This window comes from Bufo gargarizans, chromosome 4, assembly GCF_014858855.1.
Source record: "Bufo gargarizans isolate SCDJY-AF-19 chromosome 4, ASM1485885v1, whole genome shotgun sequence".
NCBI lineage: Eukaryota > Metazoa > Chordata > Amphibia > Anura > Bufonidae > Bufo > Bufo gargarizans.
Genome location: NC_058083.1, coordinates 60,528,444 through 60,554,113, shown reverse-complemented (window position 1 = coordinate 60,554,113; position 25,670 = coordinate 60,528,444). Strand labels below are relative to the sequence as shown.

At 45.7% G+C, this 25,670-nt stretch overlaps 1 protein-coding gene across 1 annotated transcript in view; it reads left to right on the top strand.

The window, feature by feature from the left end:
* The window catches only part of LOC122935203 (zinc finger protein 665-like), an 88,014-nt gene that overhangs the window by 51,980 nt on the left and 10,364 nt on the right, over positions 1–25,670 (top strand). Inside the window, exon 7 of the mRNA XM_044290967.1 lies at positions 14,780–14,969. Within this exon, the coding sequence (XP_044146902.1) occupies positions 14,780–14,969 (190 nt within the window). The remainder of the gene's footprint in view (positions 1–14,779; positions 14,970–25,670) is intronic.

The following is a 25,670-nucleotide window of genomic DNA, read 5'->3' as shown; positions in this document are numbered from 1 at the left end:
GCCAGATAATTAGCCCCCAGCCACATTTCTGTAGTCCCCTAGTACCTCTCCCGATTATCGAAGTACCGTTCGACCGAATAGCTATGGACCTCATAGGCCTAGTACTAGAGTCCGCCAGAGGGCATCAACACATCTTAGTCATTCTAGACTAAGCCACTCGGCACCCGGAGGCATTGCCACTGCGACATACCTCAGCCAAACTCATAGCTAAGGAGTTAATGGAGACGTTTTCCCGAGTGGGACTACCTAAAGAGGTTTTGACCGACCAACGGACCCCATTTATGTCCAAGGTGATGAGGGAACTCTGTAAGTTGCTGCAGATTAAACTACGGGCGTCCATTTACCATCCACAAACGGACAGTCTGGTAGAAAGGTTTAACCAAACATTATAAAATATGTTGAAAAAGGTGGTGGCTAAAGATGGGAAGGACTGGGACCTCCTTCTGCCCTATCTCATGTTCGCAGTGCGAGAGGTACCCCAGGCCTCTACTGTGTTTTTCGCCCTTCGAACTGCTATATGGCAGACACCCTCGCGGTCTCTTGGACGTGGCCAAAGAGGTGTGGGAATAACAACCCACTCAACATGAAAGTGTCATTGAGTACGTTACCCAGATGTAAGATCGGATAGAGACAGTGTTGCCTCTTGTCAGGGAGCATATGGAGACAGCTCAGCGAGCCCAGAGTCGGGTCTATAATCAGCTGTCACGGCTGAGGATGGGGAAAACCCTCAGCCGTGCGATGACTGAAGATGTTAGTGGCTGCTCGGCCAGGACGACAGAATTAGGGAGCAGGTCACCTCCTAACACATCCCTAATCCGACCCTAACTCCTAGCTGCATGAGCCGACCTTGAAGGTAGGAGGGCCCATGCTCAGGAACCTCAGATCCCTACTCTCCCTCCGCCGATCCCTGAACTAGGAGCTGGGTAGACCACCTGTTCCTCCTGGATGCGGAGAAACAGGAGTCTAAAACTGGCCGAGCTGCAATGGGATGTAACCATAAACAGACTATGGATATGGCAGGAGAGTGAAAGACTTCCACCTCTACCTGCCACAGACACACTGACTGGATCCCTGGACACAAGTTCTGGCTGTCCACACAGCACACATAAACACACAGGGACCCAGAACCATAGCTGCAATAATAACAGACACCACAGACATAAACTTAACATCACATAAACATATAGTATCACAATTTTATGACCACAAGGGTGGCCCTCACTGGCAGATGGTATATGGGACCAGGAGAGTACCTCCAGCTTACTACAAGGCTGGAGTACCCCCCCAGAACTCAGGTCTCAACTGAGGTTAAATAGCCCATGTAGCCACACCCACACAGACACACCCAGTGCACACACACTAGGAAGGGAATTAACCCTTCACACACCAGAGAAGGGAAGACAGCAACTAAAAGGGGAATACACACAATAAACCCCGTGCACACCAGACAAGGAAAGTGCACACATAAACACACGTTGCCAAAGACAACCGCATGCATGGACAGCGAGCCGCCCAGCAACCAGCTCAGGCTGCTCCACTGCCCAACAACCACAAGTTGCCAGTGGCAACCACACGTGAGGCAAGATACTAGCCCTCACCTGTAGTTGACAACAATACCAGACCGCGGGCAAATGCATGTGGGTCCCAAGGAGTCACGACCATGACCATGGTCGTGACACTCCCACCCCTCAAAGCCCCCCCCACCAAAAAAAAAAGGAAACTGGTGCGGGACCAAACAAGGGGATAGGAGAAGGGGAATCAGTGTCCTAATATGCGCGTCTCCCCAGGACTGCTGCCGGCCCCTGGAGCAACACACAGGGACCAGTAGCCGACTGCCAGGCTCCGGAACAACACACAGGAACCGGAGACCAGCAAAGAAACAGCCCGGGCAGAGCGCACTGACACTGCGTCCACTCTCCACTCACGTCCCCACTCCAGTCGCTGCCAGCAGACACTCCTAACCAGCACGCAGCCGGAACACTAACGGAATGCTGGCAGTAGACGACCAGAGATAGGAACATGGAGAGGGACGAGGGATCACCAACACGGACACGGAAGGTAAGGTGGCCGGGAATAAGCCACCAACCGCGCCATTAACGGTGATCCCCAAAACGCTCTCCCTCCGGAGAACGCGCATGCAGGCCAAAAGCAGATGACGCTGCATGCTGCACCCTCTTCCGAAGGTGTGCAACCGCACACCAAACAAACAAGAGTGCAAATATAAAAATAAGGGGACGCCAAGACAGAACACAGTGAAGGGATGGCGGGGAAAAGCCACTCACCGGGGCGTCAGCGGCGAAACCCCCATAACGCTCTCCCTCCGGAGAAAGCGCATGCACCCCATCAGCAGATGGCGGTACATGCTGCACTCTCTTTCGAGGGACGGAAGATGTTAGTGGCTGCTCGGACAGGACGACAGAATTAGGGAGCAGGTCACCTCCTAACGCATCCCTAATCCGACCCTAACTCCTAGCTGCATGAGCCGACCTTGAAGGTAGGAGGGCCCATGCTCAGGAACCTCGGATCCCTACTCACCCTCCGCCGATCCCTGAACTAGGAGCTGGGTAGACCACCTGTTCCTCCTGGATGCGGAGAAACAGGAGTCTAAAACTGGCCGAGCTGCAATGGGATGTAACCATAAACAGACTATGGATATGGCAGGAGAGTGAAAGACTTCCACCTCTACCTGCCACAGACACACTGACTGGATCCCTGGACACAAGTGCTGGCTGTCCACACACAAACATAAAAGGACACAGCACACATAAACACACAGGGACCCAGAACCATAGCTGCAATAATAACAGACACCACATAGACATAAACTTAACATCACATAAACATATAGTATCACAATTTTATGACCACAAGGGTGGCCCTCACTGGCAGATTGTATATGGGACCAGGAGAGTTACAAGGCTGGAGTACCCCCCAGAACTCAGGTCTCAACTGAGGTTAAATAGCCCATGTAGCCACACCCACACAGACACACCCAGTGCACACACACTAGGAAGGGAATTAACCCTTCACACACCAGGGAAGGGAAGACAGCAACTAAAAGGGGAATACACACAATAAACCCTGTGCACACCAGACAAGGAAAGTGCACACATAAACACACGTTGCCAAAGACAACCGCCAGTGGCAACCACACGTGAGGCAAGATACTAGCCCTCACCTGTGGTTGACAACAATACCAGACCGCGGGCAAATGCATGCGGGTCCCAAGGAGTCACGACCATGACCATGGTCGTGACATCAGCAGGCTTGGGACCGGATCCTTAACCCGGGTAATCGGGTTTTGGTTCTGGTGCCGACCATGGACAGTACGTTCCTGGCTAGGTGGCAGGGGCCCTATGAGGTTCTCGAGAAAATTGAAGACATAAACTACAAGGTACACCAGCCAGGGCGACGAAAGCCGGAGCAGGTTTACCATGTGAATTTACTCAAACCGTGGAAATATAGGGAAACCTGTACAGAAGACAGCCCGTGGCCGGGTTTTCTAAGAGAAGAGGTACCGGCCCCTCTGTGAGATGCAAAAGAGGCGGCTGCCACAGTGAAAATTGCTGACAGCCTCTCCTCTAAACAGACTCAGGAGGCGAGGGAGTTTGTAAGTCAGAACATAGATGTGTTTTCGGACCTCCCTGGAAGCACTTTCATAATCCAGCATGACATTGTCACTGAGCCTCAGGAAAAAGTCAGATTAAAATCATACAGGGTACCCGAGGCTCTACGACAAGCCATATCGGAGGAGGTGCAGCTAATGTTGCAGCTAGACATAATTGAGGAGTCAAAAAGTGAGTGGGCCAGTCCTATAGTATTGATACCCAAGCCGGATGGGACGTTGCGGTTTTGTAACGACTTTCGAAAACTTACGAGGTTTTCAAGTTCGATGCGTATACCATGCCCTGGGTAGATGAGATTATCGAGAGGTTAGGACAAGCCCGGAATTTTTCTGTTTTGGACCTCACAAAAGGGTACTAGCAGGTGCCATTAACGTAGGCTGCCAAAGAGAAAACTGCCTTTGTCACCCCTGAGGGGCTGTATCAGTATAAGGTCTTACCCTTTGGTCTGCATGGTGCCCCCGCCACTTTTCAGCGACTAATGGACATTGTGCTTCGTCCACATCGTCGGTACGCTTCGGCTTACCTGGACGATATTGTAATCCACAGTACCGACTGGGAAAGTCACCTACCCAAAGTGCAGACTGTAATGGACTCCCTTCGGAAAGCTGGCCTAACCGCTAACCCAAAAAAATGCGCGATAGGGTTAGAAGAGACTAAGTACCTGGGGTATGTCATTGGGCGTGGAGTAATCAAACCCCAAGTGAACAAAATAGAGGCGATACAGAATTGGCCCTGACCTGTCATCACTAGGCAAGTAAAGTCGTTCCTGGGAATGGTGGGCTATTACATGAGGTTTGTTCCCCACTTTGCTACTCTAGCTGCGCCTTTGACAGGACTCTTAAAGGGACACAAGTCAACGATGGTTCACTGGGATGATCGGGCGGAAGAGGCTTTCTCCGCTTTGAAGTCGGCCCTGTGCAGGTTCCCGGTTTTGGTGACGCCCGACTACAAAAGGGAGTTTATAGTACAGACCGATGCCTCCGAAGTAGGCCTCGGTGCTGTACTGTCTCAGGAAGTCAACTGGGAGGAGCATCCCGTTGTCTTCCTCAGCTGTAAGCTCACCGCAGCTGAGACTCGGTATAGTATAGTGGAGAGAGAGTGCCTAGCGATCAAGTGGGCACTAGAATCTCTCCGCTAATATTTATTGGGGAGAAAATTTCACCTGGTGACCACTCCCCTCTCAAGTGGATGAGCCAGGCCAAGGACAGAAATTCCCAGGACACCCGATGGTTTCTCTCCCTACAAAACTTAAACTTTTCGGTGGAAGACAGGAAAGGCTGGTTGCAGGGAAACGCGGATGACCTGTCCCGGGTACACTGGAGTGGGTTCATCCCCTCAGGGTTGAACAAAAGGGGGGTGTATGTGACACAGTGAGAGGTTTGGTCTGGGAAAACAGGTATTTTCCTCCCAGCATGTGATGCTGGGCAAATTTACAGCAAGGTGAGTTCAAATACTGGACCAGAATTTAAGTGCCGGTCCGGGTTTTGGCAGCACCTGGCTGTCCTTAACCTTTTAAGGACACATGACGTACCGGTGCGTCATGATGTCCCGGTACTTAAGGACACATGTGTATTTCCGATCACTGCCGTGTGGCAGGCGGTGATCGGAACTGGGTGCCTGCTGAAATCAATCAGCAGGCACCCTGGGACAATGCCAAAGAAGGTCCTGTGACCCCACCGTATCAGCGATCGCTGCAAATCGCAGGTCAATTCAGAACTGCGGTTTTCAGCTCTGTCGGAAGTTTCTGATCCCCGCGGTCACTTCAAAATGACCTACATTTTCATTTTCAACCCCGGGCGGTGCTGGGGAGGCGGGCAGGCCGGCGCGCAGTCAACCCGCCCACCCCCTCTCATTTCCAGGATGGCTGAGCGGTTAGCAAGCAGAGTGTCAGCACATTGCTGACACTCTGCTTGAAACGGCTGACATCTGTGCTGTGATGTCATCTGTTTAACCCCTTCCATGCCGTGGGCCGTAGGGACCGCTGTATGGAAGGGCTTAACAGGGAGGGAGCTCCCTCCCTCTCCCATCAGGGGCTGTTGTGCCTTTTCAGCCCCCGATGACGCCTTCACAGGCTTCTGGCTTTCCATGGTGCTGAATCTGATCAGACTTCTGCTAAAGGCAGAAGTCTGATCAGACTAAGTGTAAAGTGAAAATACAGTACAGTACACTATATAGTGTACTGTACTGTATTATACAGACATAAGACCCACTGGATCTTCAAGAACCAAGAGGGTCTGGGTCAAAAAAAATAAAAAAATAAAGTAAAAATAAAAAACACATTTATCACTGATTTAAAATTAAATAAATAAAATGCACTACACATATTAGGTATCGCCACGTCCGTAATAACCTGATCTATAAAAATATCACATGACCTAACCCCTCAGGTAAATACCGTAAAAATAATAAAAATAAAAAAGGTGTAAAAAAAGCCATTTTTGTCACCTTACATCCCAAAAAGTGTAATAGCAAGTGATCAAAAAGTCATATGCACCCCCAAATAGTGCCAATTAAACCGTCATCTCATCCTGCAAAAATCATTCCCTACCCAAGATAATCGCCCAAAACCTGAAAAAACTATGGCTCTCGGACTATGGAGACACTAAAACATGATTTTTTTTGTTTCAAAAATGAAAATAATTGTGTAAAACGTAAATAAATAAAAAAAAGCTGACATATTAGGTATCGCCGCATCCCGTAATAACCTGCTCTATAAAAATTTCACATTATCTAACCCCTCTAAAAAAATAAAAAACGTGTAAAAAAAAGCCTTTTTTTTGTCACCTTACATCACAAAAAGTGTAATAGCAAGCGATCAAAAAGTCATACGCACCACAAAATAGTACCAATAAAACTGTCATCTCATCCTGCAAAAATCATACCCTACCTAAGATAATCACCAAAAACTTAAAAAACTATGGCTCTCGGACTATGGAGACACTAAAACATGATTTCTTTTGTTTCAAAAAAATAATTGTGTAAAACTTACATAAATAAAAAAAGTAGACATAATAGGTATCGCCGCATCCGTAATAACCTGCTCTATAAAATTACCACATGATCTAACGTGTCAGATGAATGTTGTAAATAACAAAAAATAAAAGTGGTGCCAAAACAGCTATTTCTTGTTACCTTGCCTCACAAAAAGTGTAATATAGAGCAACCAAAAATCATATGTACCCTAAAATAGTACCAACAAAACTTCCACCCTATCCCGTAGTTTCCAAAATGGGGTCACTTTTTTGGAGTTTCTACTCTAGGGGTGCATCAGGGGGGCTTCAAATGGGACATGGTGTCAAAAAAACAGTCCAGCAAAATTTGCCTTTCAAAAACTGCATGGCATTCCTTTCCTTCTGCGCCCTGCCGTGTGCCCGTACAGCAGTTTACGACCACATATGGGGTGTTTCTGTAAACTACAGAATCAGGGCCAGGAATATTAAGTTTTGTTTGGCTGTTAACCCTTGCTTTGCAACTGGAAAAAAATTATTAAAATGGAAAATCGGCCAAAAAGGTGAAATTTTGAAATGTTATGTCTATTTTCCATTAATTCTTGTGGAACACCTAAAGGGTTAACAAAGTTTGTAAAATCAGTTTTGAATACCTTGAGGGGTGTAGTTTGTAAAATGGGGTCATTTTTGGGTGGTTTCTATTATGTAAGCCTCACAAAGTGACTTCAGACCTTAACTAGTCCTGAAAAAGTGGATTTTAGAAATTTTCTGAAAAATTTCAAGATTTGCTTCTAAATAAATAAAATGTAATTCCCAAAATGATCCAAACATGAAGTAGACATATGGGGAATGTAAAGTAATAACTATTTTTTTAGGTATTATTATCTATTATAAAAGTAGAGAAATTGAAACTTGGAAATTTGAAATTTTTTCTAAATTTGGTATTTTTTTATAAATAAAAATGTTTTTTTTTTTTTACTCCATTTTACCAGTGTCATGAAGTACAATATGTGACGAAAGAACAATCTCAGAACGGCCTGGATTAGTAAAAGCGTTTTAAAGTTATTACCACATAAAGTGACACTGGTCAGATTTGCAAAAAATGTCCATTTCCATTTTTTGCAAATCTGACCAGTGTCACTTTAAGGCCTCATGCACACAACCGTATTTTTTTTGCGGTCCGCAAAAACGGGTTCCGTAGTTCCGTGATCCGTGTCCGTTTTTTGTTTCCGTGGGTCTTCCTTGATTTTTGGAGGATCCACGGACATGAAGGAAAAAGTCGTTTTTGGTGTCCGTCTGGCCGTGCGGAGCCAAACGGATCTGTCCTGACTTACAATGCAAGTCAATGGGGACGGATCCGTTTGACGTTGACACAATATGGTGCAATTGCAAACGGATCCGTCCCCCATTGACTTTCAATGTAAAGTCAGGGTATATTTTAACTTGAAGCGTCCCCATTACCATGGGAACGCCTCTATGTTAGAATATACCATCGGATTTGAGTTAGATCGTGATAACTCAGATCCGACAGTATATTCTAACACAGAAGCATTCCCATGGTGATGGGAACGCTTCAAGTTAGAATATACTAAGAACTGTGTACATGACGACCCCTGCTGCCTGGCAGCACCCGATCTCTTACAGAGGGCTGTGATCCGCACAATTAACCCCTCAGGTGCCGCATGGCACAAATGGTTTATTTAGCAGTTTTTATTTTATATGGTGTTCATCTGAGGGGTTAGGTCATGTGATATGTTTATAGAGCCTGTCGATACGGACGCGGTAATACCTAATATGTATACTTTTTTTTCCCCCCAATTTTATACCAATTTTTTTTTAACTTTATTTTGGGAAAATTACGTTTTTGTTTATTTTTACTTGAAACTTTTAATTTTTTGGGGAAAACTTTATTTAATCAACTTTTTTTTACTTAATTTTTTGTCCCACTTAGTTCGTAGTATATTCTAACTTGAAGCGTCCCCATCACTATGGGAATGCCTCTGTGTTAGATTATACTGTCGGATCTGAGTTTTCACGAAGTGAAAATTCAGATCTGAAAAAGCTTTTATGCAGAGGGATCTGTGATCCGTTTGTGTGAAAGTAGTCTACGGACACTGATCACGGACGCGGATGAAAATCTTGTGTGCATCCGTGTTTTTTCACGGACCCATTGACAAACCGTTGTCTGTCAAAAAAATAGGACAGGTCATATTTTTTTGACGGACAGAAAACACGGATCACGGACGCGGATGGTCAATGGGTCCGCAGAAAATCACGGAAAACAGAACAACGGACACGGATGCACACAACGGTCGTGTGCATGAGGCCTAAGTGCTGATAACTTTAAAACGCTTTGACTTATCCAGGCCATTCTGAGATTGTTCTTTGGTCACATATTGCACTTCATGACACTGGTAAAATGAAGTAAAAAAAATTCATTTTTATTTATAAAAAAAATACAAAATTTACCCAATTTTTTTTTAAATTGCAAATTTCCAAGTTTCTATTTCTCTACTTCTATAATACATAATAATACCTCCAAACATAGTTATTACTTTACATTCCCCATATGTCTTCTTCATGTTTGGATCATTTTGGAAATTATATTTTATTTTTTGGGGAAGTTACAAGGCTTAGAAGTTTAGAAGCAAATCTTGAAATTTTTCAGAAATTTTCAAAAACCCAATTTTTAGGGACCAGTTCAGGTCTGAAGTCACTTTGCGAAGCTTACATAATAGAAAACACAAAAAAATTACCCCATTCTCTAAACTACACCCCTCAAGGTATTCAAAACTGATTTTACAAACTTTGTTAACCCTTTAGGTGTTACACAAGAATTAATGGAAAATAGAGATACAATTTCAAAATTTCACTTTTTTGGCAGATTTTCCATTTTAATAATTTTTTTCCGGTTACAAAGCAAGGGTTAACGGCCAAACCAAACTCAATATTTATGGCCCTGATTCTGTAGTTTTACAGAAACACCCCATATATGTGGTCGTAAACAGCTGTACGGGGACACGGCAGGGCGCAGAAGGAAAGGAATGCCATACGGTTTTTGGAAGGCAGATTTTGCTGGACTGGTTTTTTCGACACCATGTCCCATTTGAAGCCCCCCTGATGCACCCCTAGAGTAGAAACTCCAAAAAAGTGACCCCATTTTAGAAACTACAGGATAGGGTGGCAGTATTGTTGGTACTAGTTTAGGGTACATATGATTTTTGGTTGCTCTATATTACACTTTTTGTGAGGCAAGATAACAAGAAATAGCTGTTTTGGCACCGTTTTAATTTTTTGTTATTTACAACATTCATTTGACAGGTTAGATCATGTGATATTTTTATAGACCAGGTTGTCACGGATGCGGCGATACCTAATATGTATAGTTTTTTTATTTATGTAAGTTTTACACAATGATTTCATTTTTGAAGCAAAAAAAATCATGTTTTAGTGTTTCCATATTCTGAGAGCCATAATTTTTTCAGTTTTTGGGCGATTACCTTGGGTAGGGTATGATTTTTGCGGGATGAGATGACGGTTTTATTGGCACTATTTTGGGGTGCATGTGACTTTTTGATCGCTTGCTATTGCACTTTTTGTGATGTAATGTGACAAAAAATGGTTTATTTAGCACAGTTTTTATTTAAATTTTTTTACGGTGTTCATCTGAGAGGTTAGGTCATGTGATATTTTTATAGAGCAGGTCGATACGTACGCGGCGATACCTAATATGTAAGTTTTACACAATAACAGCTTTTTTCAAACCAAAAAAATGATGTTTTAGTGTTTCCATATTCTGAGCCATAGTTTTTTTTGGGGCGATTGTCTCAGGTAGGGGCTCATTTTTTTTGCGGGATGAGGTGACGGTTAGATTGGTACTATTTTGGTGGGCAAACTTTTTGTGATGTAAGGTGACAAAAAGATGGTTTATTTAGCAGTTTTTATTTTATATGGTGTTCATCTGAGGGGTTAGGTCATGTGATATGTTTATAGAGCCTGTCGATACGGACGCGGTAATACCTAATATGTATACTTTTTTTCCCCCCAATTTTTTTTTTTACTTTATTTTGGGAAAATTACGTTTTTGTTTATTTTTACTTGAAACTTTAAATTTTTGGGGGGAAAACTTTATTTTATCAACTTTTTTTTTACTTAATTTTTTGTCCCACTTTGGGACTTGAACTTTTGGGGGTATATTCCTTTACAATGCATTCCAATACTTCTGTATTGGAATGCATTGGCTGTATGAGTAATACAATGTGTATTACTCATACAGCTTCCGGGGCCTGTGAGATCCAGGGGGCTGGATCTCACAGGCTCTTCACCAGAAGGCAGCGCAGATGCCTCAGCAAGGCATCGTGCTGCCCTCCACGCCATAGGGTCCCCCCCACAGCCCCATGGGGACCCGATGGCCACACCAGGTAATAGCCGCAAACCGCAGGTCTGAATTGACCTGCGGTTTGCGGCGATCGCCGACACAGGGGGGTCACGAGACCCCCCCCGCGCGCATTTAGCCGAGGTACCTGCTCAATGACTTGAGCAGGAACCTTGTTCCGATCACCGCCCACCGTGTGGCGGTGATCAGAATGACACATGACGTAACGGTACGTCATGTGTCCTTAAGGGGTTAAGGTGAAAATGAGCCCGGTCCATAAGGGGTTAAATAGGCAGCTGGGCTCAGAAGTCAGGTCTCTGTGTTGGGATCTGGGAGCCTTGTGTCTGGATAAAGGCTTGCTACCTATTTGGTGTGAAAACAGGTTGGTGCTGCTATTGCAGAATTGCCGCATGGTGTGAATTACCACCAACACCGCAAGGTGACTTTTTGCTTGTTTTGTCACTTGCCTAAAGGCCTCATGCACACGACCGTTGTTGTGTTCCATGTCCGTTGTTCCGTTTTCTGGGATTTTCTGCAGACCCATTGACTTTCAATGGGTCCGTTGAAAACGCGGCTAATGCACCGTTTGTCATCCGCGTCCGTGATCCGTGTTTCCAGTCCGTTAAAAAAAATAAGACCTCTCCTATTTTTTTCACAGACAATGGTTCACGGACCCATTCAAGTCAATGGGTCCGCAAAAACAACAGATGTACAACGGAAGACATCCGTATGTCATCCGCATCTGCATTTTTTGACCTTTGACTTTAAAAAATAAATAAATACAGGAAGTAAAAGCTCCCAGAGTTTTGGACAGTGAGGAACACCTGCCACAGTTTGCCTTGTGCTTTTGGCTGTCTGCAAACCATCCACAGATGCCACGTTGGAATGTGGACAAGTTAATCACATTGGTGGCGGAGCGTCCCGAGCTGTGGGACAGCCGCAACAATATATACCACGATCGGGTGAGGAAGGATGCATCGTGGGAGCATGTGGCCCTCGGAATGGGAAAAAGCAGATAGCAGAGGTCGGGATGATTTAGGTAAGTGCAAGCTATGTCGTTGTTGTGTCCTGCCCCTGTGTTGTCCCTAATTTTTTTACAACTGCTATATTCAGGTCATTATCATTTCGCTTTTGTGGGCAGCGTTAATTATGTACTGGCCTGTGACTATTTTGATCCTTCAAATTTATTCAAACACCATCATATTTTAATGGATGTCTTGACTTTAGCTACAGCACATATTAGTAATGTCTACCCAGCATGAGCACATTATAGTTTTGGTTACATATGGCCCTGTTGTAATCGTTATTCCAACATCTGTCTCCTTTCCATATAAAGTATTATTAGTAAAAGGCCTCGAATAAATCATCTCCTCCTTCATGCAATTATTGTACCTTGGATCCGCTGCTTCACACGAGTACCAAAAAGTACTGTCCGACATTGGTCTGCTATGTAATTATGTTTTCGTTGGATGCTCATGTACGTTTTGAAACACCGCAGATACCCACATCTGGCCTACTGTACCATGTTCTGTGCATTCTCACCTTTTACCATTGTTTTGATAATTTTTTGGTTTCGTTGTCATATTTTAAGATTATTTGTTTATAGATTGTTGTTCTAATTGATGCAATTTTAAATTTTTATGTCATGTTTGCTCTTTTCAAACTCAAGAAGACCAAAACCTGCTGGAACAGCTGCCGGGACCGGTTTAGGCGGGAGCTAACTGAAAAGGGCCGCAGTGGGGCTGGTGGTCTCCGTAAAAGGCCTTATATCTACACTGACCAATTGCAGTTTCTACGCCCCCCGTCATGGACTTGAGGCCGTAAGTTTTTTCTAAACATAAACTAGTCTTTGGAACCGTATATGTCATTGGCCAGTACCATAATATAGCAGACCCTTCTTCCGGGTTTGGTGTGCAATATATGATGGCGTTGGCCAATTACAAATGCTTTATTTGAGTCACCAGATCCATAGTTCTCCCCAGGGGCGTAGCTATAGGGGGTGCAGAGGTAGCAGTCGCTACCGGGCCCAGGAGCCTGAGGGGGCCCAAAGTCCCTTGTGCCAGATAAGAGGACACTGGTATTATAAAAAGTACATGCTGGTCAAGTTACACCTTTGGCTGAAGGGAAGGGGTTAGGTCAAGAATTTGGATTGAAGGCTGTGTTTCCATGTCCCTTGCCACAAAGTAGGGGGCCCAAGCTGAACTCTTGCACCAGGGCTCATGAGCTTTTAGCTACGCCCCTGGTTCTCTCCTTTTTATAGGCGCTTTTTCATAATCTGGGTGACTAATTGTTGTCACTCCCGAAGTTTTTTTCAGCACAGACTCGTGTTGGCACCTTTTTGTTAGTTTTTTTCCAAAGGTGTGGCTTTTAAGACAGTTGAAGGGGACAATCGCTTGATGTGTTTCCAAGTTGGAGTAAACACATGCTATTTTAAATGTTTTTTGTGTGTTTACCGCCTTTGACCTATTTTCAGTATTGTACTCTATAACCCGCATGAGCAAAAATAAAATTAAAATTTTAATATGCTTACTGTCAAGCAATACAAATCTCCTTCGCCGTTTATATAGACAAGGGATGCTCACCCTGCGGCCCTCCAGCTGTTTGAAAAGTACAACTCTCACTATGACCTTCTGTAGGCTTATAGATGTAGGCTGTATGAGAATGATGGGAGTTGGAGTTTAGCAAATAGCTGGAGGGCCGCAGGTTGAGCAGGGCTGATATAGAAGGTCAGAATATCAGCACTTGGTTAGCTCCGGAATGTGTGTGAATGTTTTTGTGCTGGACAGCTCAAAACAACCAGCTATTTTGAAATATGTTTTGGCCTATAACAAAGCCACAGTCCTTCAAAGGTTGGATTCTGTAATGTGTCTTTAAATGTTTATGGAAAACCTGAAGATTTATTAAACGTATGTGATCTATCTCAGCTCGCCTTATTGTACACATTCAGCACTATGTTTCCTATAATGCTTTTGGTGTTTTATAATGTAATTTTGCCATAATGTAATATATGTTTTCATGTCATTTATCTTTACAGGACTGTGGACAGTCTGGATGACCCCGAGGATTCTGACTTGGGAGGGGAGGAAACGCCAGCAGTCTTTTCACCTGCTTCATCTCCTGCACCAACACTGGCTGAGGAGCCAATCCCACAGCCATGAGAATGTGCTGCCATTTCAGAAGGGAGCCCACAAGAAACACACCAGCCTCAGCCCAGGCGAAGAAGGAGGAATGTCCGTCAGTCTTCCTCTGGGCAAGATACTCGGGAAATGATAGATGCCCGAGTAATCGATTTCCTTTCCCAGAGGAGGAGTGACGGACAAGAGGAATGTGTTTTAAGGGGTCTGGGGCCATTACTCTGCCGGGTCCCTACGGAGAGGCATAATATGTGTGTCGCCTCATTAGTAGTTGTGATTGAGATGTATGCCTCCCACTACCAGGGAGACATACACTCACACATTACTGAGCTATGGCATAAATTAATGAGGCTATCCGATCAGCAGCCCAAAATGTACCCGCATCCTTCCCAGCCACCACAAGTGACACCTTTCCATTGCCAACAAACCTGCAGGTTCCCAGAACCAAACCCACCCCTTGGCCAGCAGAGTAATCAGGGCAGTTATGGTACATGGGCACCACATCCTGGCCAGGTTCGCCCGGGATCCGCAACATGGGCCCCAGATCCTGCCCACGTCAGCCATCTGGGCCTGATCCTGCCCACGTCCAATCAGGTTCCTCATCTGGGCCTGATCCTGCCCATGTTCCTCATCTGGCCCTGATCCTGCCCATGTCCGTCCAGGTTCCTCATCTGAGCCTCATCCTGCCCATGTCAGCCATCTGGGCCTCATCCTGGCCACGTCCACCCAGATTCCTCATCTGGCCCTGATCCTGGCCATGTCCGCCCACGTCAGCCATCTGGACCTCATCCTGGCCACGTCCGCCCAGGTCAATTATATGGCCCTGATCCTGCCCATGTCCAACCAGGTCAATCATATGGGCCTGATCCTGGGCAGGTTCGCCAAGGTTATTCATATGGGCAAGGATCCTTCACAACAGACCTTTTTGACTTTATTTAATGTTATTTGTATTTATGTTGTCTAGGCAGGGATTGTCTTTGTATTTTGTTTGGGGGGGCAAGGGTTTCAGTAAATACTTTATTGGAAAAAATCAAATTACATTGAACAGGTAAACACATTTCAACATGATAACATAGACACACACAATACTCCTAGTACTATCACTTTAATGATCACTACACTTACTTAATTATCAATATTTAAATTAGGTATTAGAAGGTTTTTAGGACCATAGATCAACTAGATTATTGATTTTTAATACAGTCAACTTTTAAAAGCATCTTTATAATTTATATTTAATGTCAATATTTTTATGGCCCAAAACCTCAGCCCGCAAGCCCGCGTCAAGGGTCCTCATTCTCTTGCGAGTCCCTACACTCAACTACAACATAAATTTCATATTCTATCTGCAAAAATAATTAAAAAAATAATGAGAACAGAATAAATCAAACACTGCCACGAATAGCGTCCATCTGCCACGGCACGGACCCCTCTGGGCTGAAAAAGTAGTCTGTATAGAGTTCCCGAACTGCAATGCCTGCAGTCCCAGGTCGTCTATGCAGGGTCCTATCCAAACCCAAAACTGATGATGTAGGAAATTCTTCCATGTCAACAGAAGCGGAAGCCTCGTGAATCCTGGTGAAGTTGTGTAGAACAACACAAGCTTGAATCACCAGGGTAGCATTCTCCGGATCCATTTGTATGGATGACAAAAACACCCTCCACTTGCTAGAGAGTATTCCGAATGCGCACTCAACATACCGACGGGCACGAGTCAACCGGTAGTTGAAAATACGCCTCCTGAGATCCAAACCACGCTTTGGGAAGGGTCGCATAACATGGTGAGTCAATGCAAACCCTTTATCCGCCACGATCACAAATGGAGCCGGTGGACCTGCATATCCGGGCAGTCTTCTGAACTCGGGCAGGGCAAGCAGGTTGGCACGAAGCCGCTCACCCATTCTAGAAGCACTAAAGACGCGAGCATCTGCAGTGCTTCCATAGGCCCCGATATCAACCATTATAAACCGGTAGTTACTGTCAGCAACAGCAATGAGCACTACCGAAAAGTATTGCTTAGAATTGAAGAATCGGGACCCTGAGTGAGGAGGCTTCTTCACACGAATGTGCTTGCCGTCCATTGCCCCTATGCAGTTTGGAAACTGTGCAGCAAAATTGAAGCCCTCAGCGATTCGAAACCAATCGTCCGCCTTGGGCTGTGGCATCACTGTCTCTCGGAGTTGCCGCCAAATGACATGGCAAGTGTGACGCACAATCCGAGAAATCGTCGAGGTTCCCAAAAGAAACTCAAAATGCAGGGATGCAAATGAGTTCCCAGTTGCCAGGAATCTGTAGACAAAAACAAAAGAGGTGACATCATCAATTTGGCCAAAATGAGTCACATCATGAACATGGTTCATATAATGGTTGTAAGTAGACATATGTTACACATTCTATGTCCATTTTGTAGACTATCATTTTATCCACAAAATCGTTCAACATCCGATAAATACTTTCAACAATCGGGGTGTGGGCCCAACGCCTACAAGATATGTTACGCCTATTGTGGTGACGCCATTTCCATGCTGAATGTATGGGAAACGTAGAATAATGTGACCCCTCAGCAGATGATGGCGTTGGCATACACCAAACTTAAAAGCTATAAATACAGGACTACCGTTCATCTTTGCATGTTATTTGTCTGGGAAACAGAAATAAAGGAAATTGACAATGGCAGAAATAAAGAAGGGCCAAAAACTGGTAACTAGAGCTAACGTTGTGTCTAAGAACAGCCAGTTTAAGAACCATGGTACTCACAGGATAAGCAGTACACATTACTGTGAAAAAATAAATCACTACATATAGCGTACCTCGTGACCATGAGCCTTTCCTCAGGAGTAATGCTGCGCCTCATATTGGTGTCCATGAAGGTAAGGACAGTACGTAGAGACGACAGCAAGCGATCAAAGGTAGACACTGACATCCGACAGAACGCAAAGAACTTCTCTGGATGCTGGCGAAGATCTGCGTAGAGGGTATGGAAGTGTCCTTTCCTGTACCGTTGGGAAACAATGGGATGGACCCAAAATCTCCTCCTTCTACTCGGTTCATGATCCAAAGGAATGGACCGCTGTCCCCATCGCCGAGAAATAAGCCAGTGCAGTAGGACCTCATCCTCTGAGTCATCCGCCATGGTGAAACCAAGACGCAAACTGAGAAGCAAAGATCAACAAAGCCAAGGAATCAAATTAAACTCTGTACCCTGGAAACACTGCAGAAAATGGCCACCAAACACTGAAATGACCAGCAAATATACCTGTATCCTGGGTGTGGATGGTAAAATTACACAATTTCCTGCTTCCGTTTTTTTTTGCGGTCAGCAAAAAAAACGAAGACACACGGAAACAAAAAATGGAACAACGGATCCGCAATTTGTGGACCGCAAAAAAACGGGAAAACACACGGAAACACAAAGGAAAATAAAAACGGAGCAACGGATCCGCAATTTGCGGACCGCAAAACACATACGGTCGTGTGCATGACGCCAAAGTGTGAATAAAACACTGAACTGTTTGATCCAAAAAACTTGTTGTTGCCGCTATACTGCGTCCGCTAATCCTGTCTACCAGAGCGAGTCCCCACAATATACAGTACAGACCAAAAGTTTGGACACAGCTTCTCATTCAAAGAGTTTTCTTTATCTTCATGACTATGACAATTGTAGATTCACACTGAAGGCATCAAAACTATGAATTATCACATGTGGAATTATATACGTAACAAAAAAGTGTGAAACAACTGAAAATATGTCATATTCTAGGTTCTTCAAAGTAGCCACCTTTTGCTTTGATTACTGCTTTGCACACTCTTGGCATTCTCTTGATGAGCTTCAAGAGGTAGTCACCTGAAATGGTCTTCCAACAGTCTTGAAGGAGTTCTCAGAGATGCTTAGCACTTGTTGGCCCTTTTGCATTCACTCTGCGGTCCAGCTCACCCCAAACCATCTCGATTGGGTTCAGGTCCGGTGACTGTGGAGGCCAGGTCATCTGGCGCAGCACCCCATCACTCTCCTTCATGGTCAAATAGCCCTTACACAGCCTGGAGGTGTGTTTGGGGTCATTGTCCTGTTGAAAAATAAATGATGGTCCAACTAAACGCAAACCGGATGGAATAGCATGCCGCCTGCAAGATGCTGTGGTAGCCATGCTGGTTCAGTATGCCTTCAATTTTGAATAAATCCCCAACAGTGTCACCAGCAAAGCACCCCCACACCATCACACCTCCTCCTCCATGCTTCACGGTGGGAACCAGGCATGTAGAGTCCATCCGTTCACCTTTTCTGCAGTCGCACAAAGACACGGTGGTTGGAACCAAAGATCTCAAATGTGGACTCATCAGACCAAAGCACAGATTTCCACTGGTCTAATGTCCATTCCTTGTGTTCTTTAGCCCAAACAAGTCTCTTCTGCTTGTTGCCTGTCCTTAGCAGTGGTTTCCTAGCAGATCTTCTACCATGAAGGCCTGATTCACACAGTCTCCTCCTAACAGTTGTTCTAGAGATGTGTCTGCTGCTAGAACTCTGTGTGGCATTGACCTGGTCTCTAATCTGAGCTGCTGTTAACCTGCGATTTCTGAGGCTGGTGACTCGGGTGAACTTCTCCTCCGCAGCAGAGGTGACTCTTGGTCTTCCTTTCCTGGGGCGGTCCGCATGTGAGCCAGTTTCTTTGTAGCTCTTGATGGTTTTTGTGACTGCACTTGGGGACACTTTCAAAGTTTTCCCAATTTTTCGGACTGACTGACTGACCTTCATTTCTTAAAGTAATGATGGCCACTAGTTTTTCTTTACTTAGCTGCTTTTTTCTTGCCATAATACAAATTCTAACAGTCTATTCAGTAGGACTATCAGCTGTGTATCCACCTGACTTCTCCACAACGCAACTGATGGTCCCAACCCCATTTATAAGGCAAGAAATCCCACTTATTACACCTGACAGGGCACACCTGTGAAGTGAAGACCATTTCAGGTGACTACCTCCTGAAGCTCATCAAGAGAATGCCAAGAGTGTGCAAAGCAGTAATCAAAGCAAAAGGTGGCTACTGTGAAGAACCTAGAATATGACATATTTTCAGTTGTTTTACACTTTTTTGTTATGTATATAATTCCACATGTGTTAATTCATAGTTTTGATGCCTTCAGTGTGAATCTACAATTGTCATAGTCATGAAAATAAAGAAAACTCTTTGAATGAGAAGGTGTGTCCAAACTTTTGGTCTGTACTGTATATATATATCCTCTGTATACGGGGCCGGTGTGAATGTATCCTGGGGCCACAGCCAGCGAGGGCTGTATATATATATATATATATCCTCTGTATACAGGGGCCGGTGTGAATGTATCCTGGGGCCACAGCCAGCGAGGGCTGTATATATATATCCTCTGTATACAGGGGCCGGTGTGAATGTATCCTGGGGCCACAGCCAGCGAGGGCTGTATATATATATAGATCCTCTGTATACAGGGGCCGGTGTGAATGTATCCTGGGGCCACAGACAGCGAGGGCTGTATATATATATATCCTCTGTATACAGGGGCCGGTGTGAATGTATCCTGGGGCCACAGTCAGCGAGGGCTGTATATATATATATCCTCTGTATACAGGGGCCGGTGTGAATGTATCCTGGGGCCACAGTCAGCGAGGGCTGTATATATATATATCCTCTGTATACAGGGGCCGGTGTGAATGTATCCTGGGGCCACAGTCAGCGAGGGCTGTATATATATATATCCTCTGTATACAGGGGACGGTGTGAATGTATCCTGGGGCCACAGTCAGCGAGGGCTGTATATATATATCCTCTGTATACAGGGAACACACAGCAGTGACCGGGCAGAGATCAGCGCTGCACACCCACTTCCGGTGTCTCCGCTCAGAACCCGCCGTCTACCTGCTGCTCCAGCTGCACCGCCTCTGATAAAGCCTCGGACTGCTCAGCTCCGCCCCCTCATGTCACATGACTGTAGTGTCATCCCAGGTCCTTCGCCACCATCAGGCTCCACTGCTCAGCTCCGCCCCTTAATCATATGACTGGGTTGTCATCCCAGGTCCTTCACCACCTTATTACTCAGCTCCGCCCCCTTATATCACATGATATTGACATCATCACAGGTCCTTCACCACCTCATTACTATACGCTGCCCCCTTATAATCACATGATGTAGACGTCATCATAGGTCCTTCACTCCACCACTTTTCTCCATTTATATACTCCTGCCCCTTCTGCTTTGATCACATGATGATGATGTCATCACAGGTCCTTCACTCCACCACTTTTCTCCACTTATATGCTCCAGCCCCTTCTGGGCTGATCACATGATGATGACGTCATCACAGGTCCTTCAGCTCATCTTTCTGTCCATGGAGGAGTGAGAGTTCTGAGGAGCAGTCAGGATGGAGGATCCCCTCACATCAACAGGTAAGAGGAGACACATTGTGTAGATGGATGTGTTCACAGTCACTATGCTTATTGGTGAAGTCTTAAAGGGGTTGTCAGTGACTCCGCCCACACCTGGCTGTTCCTCTTACCTGCTCCCCTCCCCCTGGTTCCCTCTTTGTTTCTGGTCTCCACATATAAACGTCTGTCACGGATCCGGGAAATATGATTCCCACTGCTGGCCGGACTCACCGCGGGGTCTGCAGGAAAGGTCCCCGGGAAGAACGACCCCTTAAAGGGGAGGCCCCATTATAAAGACTTCTCCCTCTACACAGGAGATAAGCGTCTCCTCAGTGGAGGTCTGACTGCTGGGGCCCCGACAATAACCAGAGCAGGGGCCCCGTGGTCACATGTGCTGCCACTCTATTCACCTCTATGGGACTGTTAGAGATAATGAGTGACTCCCAGGGCCCTCGCTGATCGACTGAAGGGGCCACAGCACTCGGGTGATTACTGCAGCCTCGGCTGATCGGCGGGTGTCAGGTGTCAGACCCCCTCCTCCATCTGATATCAGTGGCATCCATATCTGTAGCCTGGAGCGGAGTAACCCTAACCGGGGAGGAGAAGGTGAGGGCTGGTGGTGCAGATGGAGCAGCCTGTGGTGCAGGAGAAGGTGAGGGCTGGTGGAGCAGATGGAGCAGCCTGTGGTGCAGGAGAAGGTGAGGGCTGGTGGTGCAGATGGAGCAGCCTGTGGTGCAGGAGAAGGTGAGGACTGGTGGTGCAGATGGAGCAGCCTGTGGTGCAGGAGAAGGTGAGGGCTGGTGGTGCAGATGGAGCAGCCTGTGGTGCAGGAGAAGGTGAGGGCTGGTGGTGCAGATGGAGCAGCCTGTGGTGCAGGAGAAGGTGAGGGCTGGTGGTGCAGATGGAGCAGCCTGTGGTGCAGGAGAAGGTGAGGGCTGGTGGAGCAGATGGAGCAGCCTGTGGTGCAGGAGAAGGTGAGGACTGGTGGTGCAGATGGAGCAGCCTGTGGTGCAGGAGAAGGTGAGGGCTGGTGGTGCAGATGGAGCAGCCTGTGGAGCAGGAGAAGGTGAGGACTGGTGGTGCAGATGGAGCAGCCTGTGGTCAGGATAAGGTGAGGGCTGGTGGTGCAGATGGAGCAGCCTGTGGTTCAGGAGAAGGTGAGGGCTGGTGGTGCAGATGGAGCAGCCTGTGGTGCAGGAGAAGGTGAGGGCTGGTGGTGGAGATGGAGCAGCCTGTGGGGCAGGAGAAGGTGAGGGCTGGTGGTGCAGATGGAGCAGCCTGTGGTGCAGGAGAAGGTGAGGGCTTTGAGTGCAGATGGAGCAGCCTGTGGTGCAGGAGTAGGGGTCTGCAGTATAAGTACTGGGCCTTTGGGGCTTAGTCCTCCATTGTCAGATTAGTCTGGTGGTCTGGATAACATTACTTAGTTTCCGCCTCTCGGTCCACCACTACCCGGATTACTGGACATCCGGAGGAGGAAGAAAGATCAGTAATAAAATTAATTCCATGTTGCCTTGAAGCTTCAGGTAGAGGCAGAAGTCGGGCGGCTGTTTTTTGTCTGGACAATTTGTTTTGGGCACAGTTCACACAAGCAGATACAAAGTCTTCCACATCTTGATGAATGAATGGCCACCAATAATGTCTGGAGATAAATCCTATGGTTTTACAAACCCCTGGATCTCTTGCCAATTTGGATTTATGCCCCGGGCCATCTGCCCAGTGGAACGTAAGTCTTTCCAGGACGGATATCTTTAATTTGAATTGGACCAATGGAGACCATACACAGTGATTGAGCTCCTCCTGGTCAGAAGAATCAAAATATCTGGATGGGACATCTGCCCTATCATTCCTGTCAGCAGGGCCGAAATGTAACTGAAAAAACAAAGACCAACGTGCCTGATGGGGATAGAATCTCTGAGATGACTGAAGATATGTCACATTTTTTATAGTTGGTGTAAATGATGATGGTGATTATCACCTTCAAGCAGATGACGCCACTCCTCCACATCTAGCTTTATGGCCAGCAGCTCCCTGTCTCCTATTGACTAATTTTGTTCGGCTGCGCAGAAGGATTTGGAAAAACCCCACAAGTGACCATTTTGCCAGCAATGGCTTTCTGAGTGCGTACAGGCCTGGCTCCAGTGGAGGACACGTCCACTTCTAAGAAGACAATGAGGGGCAGGAGCTGCAGCAAAAGCCTGTTTATGATTCTGCTTCAGTAGTTCTTTTTCTGGGATTCATTACTTTCAGCGTCAAGTCAGAAATGATCGTAAGTAGAGAAGTGGGGAAGGAATTGTCTGTAGGAATTCATGAATCCAAGAAAGCGTTGAATAGCCCAAAGGCCCTTGGGTCCTGGCCAATTCAGTACTGCAGATAATTTTTCAGGGTCCATCTGTACCACTTGGTCGGAAATAATATACCCCAGAAATAGGAGAGACCTTTTCTCAAAGACACACTTCTCCAGTTTGGCATACAGGCGGTTTTCTCTTAATCTCTGGAGCACCATGACTTGTGATGTGTCTTCCAGATAGACGCTGATACAAGAATACAGGAGGTCCTGGAAAATATCATTTACGAATTCCTGGGGCCGGAGCATTGCTGAGCTGTAGTGAGGTAATCAGGTTCTCGCAATGACCATTACGAGTATTGTCGCTCTCCGTATAAGATTGTAAGCGACGTGTAGATCCAGCGTCAGGAAGATCTTGGCCCCACGCAGGCGATCAGAGAGTTCTGGGATTAACAGTAGACAGTGTCTATTCTATTCTTTTCAAACTTTTTCTTAATTTTCAAATACAGATTAGAGATCCAAGATAGCCTTAACTTGCAGAATTTCTCTATCCTCCAATGTTCCCAGTGCGCCATTTCCTCCATCCTCTAAATTTGGTCAAATCATTCCGTTAGGGGGATGATACTAGTCTGATGCCAGTGTTTGGAGATGAGAAGACGGCAGCTGCCAGTAAATGCTTAACTATAGTCACATTTGCTTGGGAAAAGGAGCAAATTTAGCTGACTTGATTCAAATGTGAACGACAACTTGCAAATGGAGTTAGTGGCATTGTAGACCTCTCACCAAAAGGACTGAACAGTAGGGCATGACCACCACACGTATCTGGGTAGGAGGAATCAAATTCAGAGATTTTACTCAGAGTAAGGTGGCACCTGAGAAGGATTTTGCAGCCAATTCTCTCTTAGTCGTAGACATCTGGAGATGGCTTTAGGTGACTCAAGGATAGAAAGTATTTGGGAGGGCGTAAAGGTCAGGTATAAATCTCTCTCCCATGCTTTTAGAAGGCCATGACTTCTGAGGATTGAACAGTGGTATCAATCATGGGTATACGCAGCCAAGATAGCTTTTCTAGGGTACCATTGCTGGGATAGTAAAGATTCAAACCTGTCAGAGGTCTTTCATAATCCATGGAGATAATAATTTTCAGTAAGGAGGTCAACATTCTATGGGAGAGTAGGAATGACAGGGGGGCACCTGAAGAAAGTACAGAATTCTTCCACCAATGGCAAAGATCCATTGCTAAGCAAAGAGGATATGGGCCGGTGGTTAGATATGAGATGGGTAGGGATGGTAATATTCCAAGTATGATCATAAGAGTGAAGAACGTCCTTCATACAGAGAAGCGGCGGTGGAAAAGGAGTCAAGGATGAAGAAAAAACCTCTTAAGCCCAAATTGAGAGCGTAGCTTAGGGTTTGGGGCTTTCTGTATAATCAATAAATGAAGCCGAATACAATCTACAACCCTATTAACATGCACCACACGGTGGTAATATTAAAAATTAGGGAGCCCTATCCCACCCGTCATCCGGATTTATAAGTCAAATTCTACTCTGTGTCGCCTTGATTTCCAAATAAATCTAGAAGGACACTTGTGCAGTGAAGTGAAAAAAGAAGTGGGAAGGTGAATCAGTGGGCTTTGAAAGATATAGTACAGGGTGGGCCATTTATATGGATACACCTTAATAAAATGGGAATGGTTGGTGATATTAACTTCCTGTTTGTGGCACATTAGTATATGTGAGGGGGGAAACTTTTCAAGATGGGTGGTGATCATGGTGGCCATTTTGAAGTCAGCCATTTTGAATGGCTAGAGTGTAGTTAGAGTGTAAAAACTGAAAGTCTACCAGGGATGAGCCTGAATATAAGCAACCGAGATGGTGTATTCCCCTATTAGACCACACTGTTAAGTCTAAGTCCGGGGTAAGGTATGCTAGTGAAATTAAGGGAAATTTTTCCCTTGGGATGTTGAATAGTTTTAGAGCGACCGTAAGATGTGACCAAATAAATAGCGTTGCTTGCATTGTGGAGAGAGGAACGCTAAAGCATGCGCATGCTATAGGCAGCTAGGAGTGCAGGCAGGGACTGTTGTCTGGTGAACGACTCCACCATTCCAGTGCTTGTTCTGTAAGATTTTTTTATACCTGAAAAAGTATAATACTTTTGGCAAGGAGAGCATTTTAGCTGTGTTAATACGCGCCATCCAAGAGAGCTGCCATTTGGGAATAATCAGCCTGAAGTTCCGCCCGTAGGTTTCTGAAGTTAATGGAAATTGTTTCCGCTACACTGCGAGCGAGTTCCACCCCTAGGTATGTGAAAGATCTATCTTCCCATTGGAAAGGATAGAGTTGTTTTAGCTTGCTCGCAGTGCCTTCCGGAATAAAGAGATCCAAAACTTTAGTTTTAGTGATATTGAGCTTATAGTACGAGCATTTTGAAAACTTGTTCAGCACGCAAGTTAAGGCAGCCAAAGAACTCTCTGGGTTTGTTAAGGTCAGTAATACATCGTCAGCATATAGCCCGATCACATGGGACGTCTTGCCTATTTTAATTCCCTCAATTTGGCAGCAGGTTCTGATTGTGGCCGCCAGAGGCTCCATTATCAGCGCAAATATTAGCGGCGACAATGGACACCCCTGCCGTGTTCCGCTGGGGATTCTAAACGTGTCTGACATAAACCCAGAGGCGGTTGGATTTGTGTACAAGCCCAATACAGCTGTCTGAATGTTCCCACGCAGACCAAAAGTCTGGAGCGTCTAACCCAGGAACCCCCAATGCACCGTATCAAAGGCTTTTTCTGCGTCTAGGGAAATAAGCATTGTGGGGTTCCTGGATTTTGCTGCTAGCTGCACCAGATTGAGCATACACCTAGTACCATCTCTACACTGCCTCCCTTCTGCATAACTTCTCAGT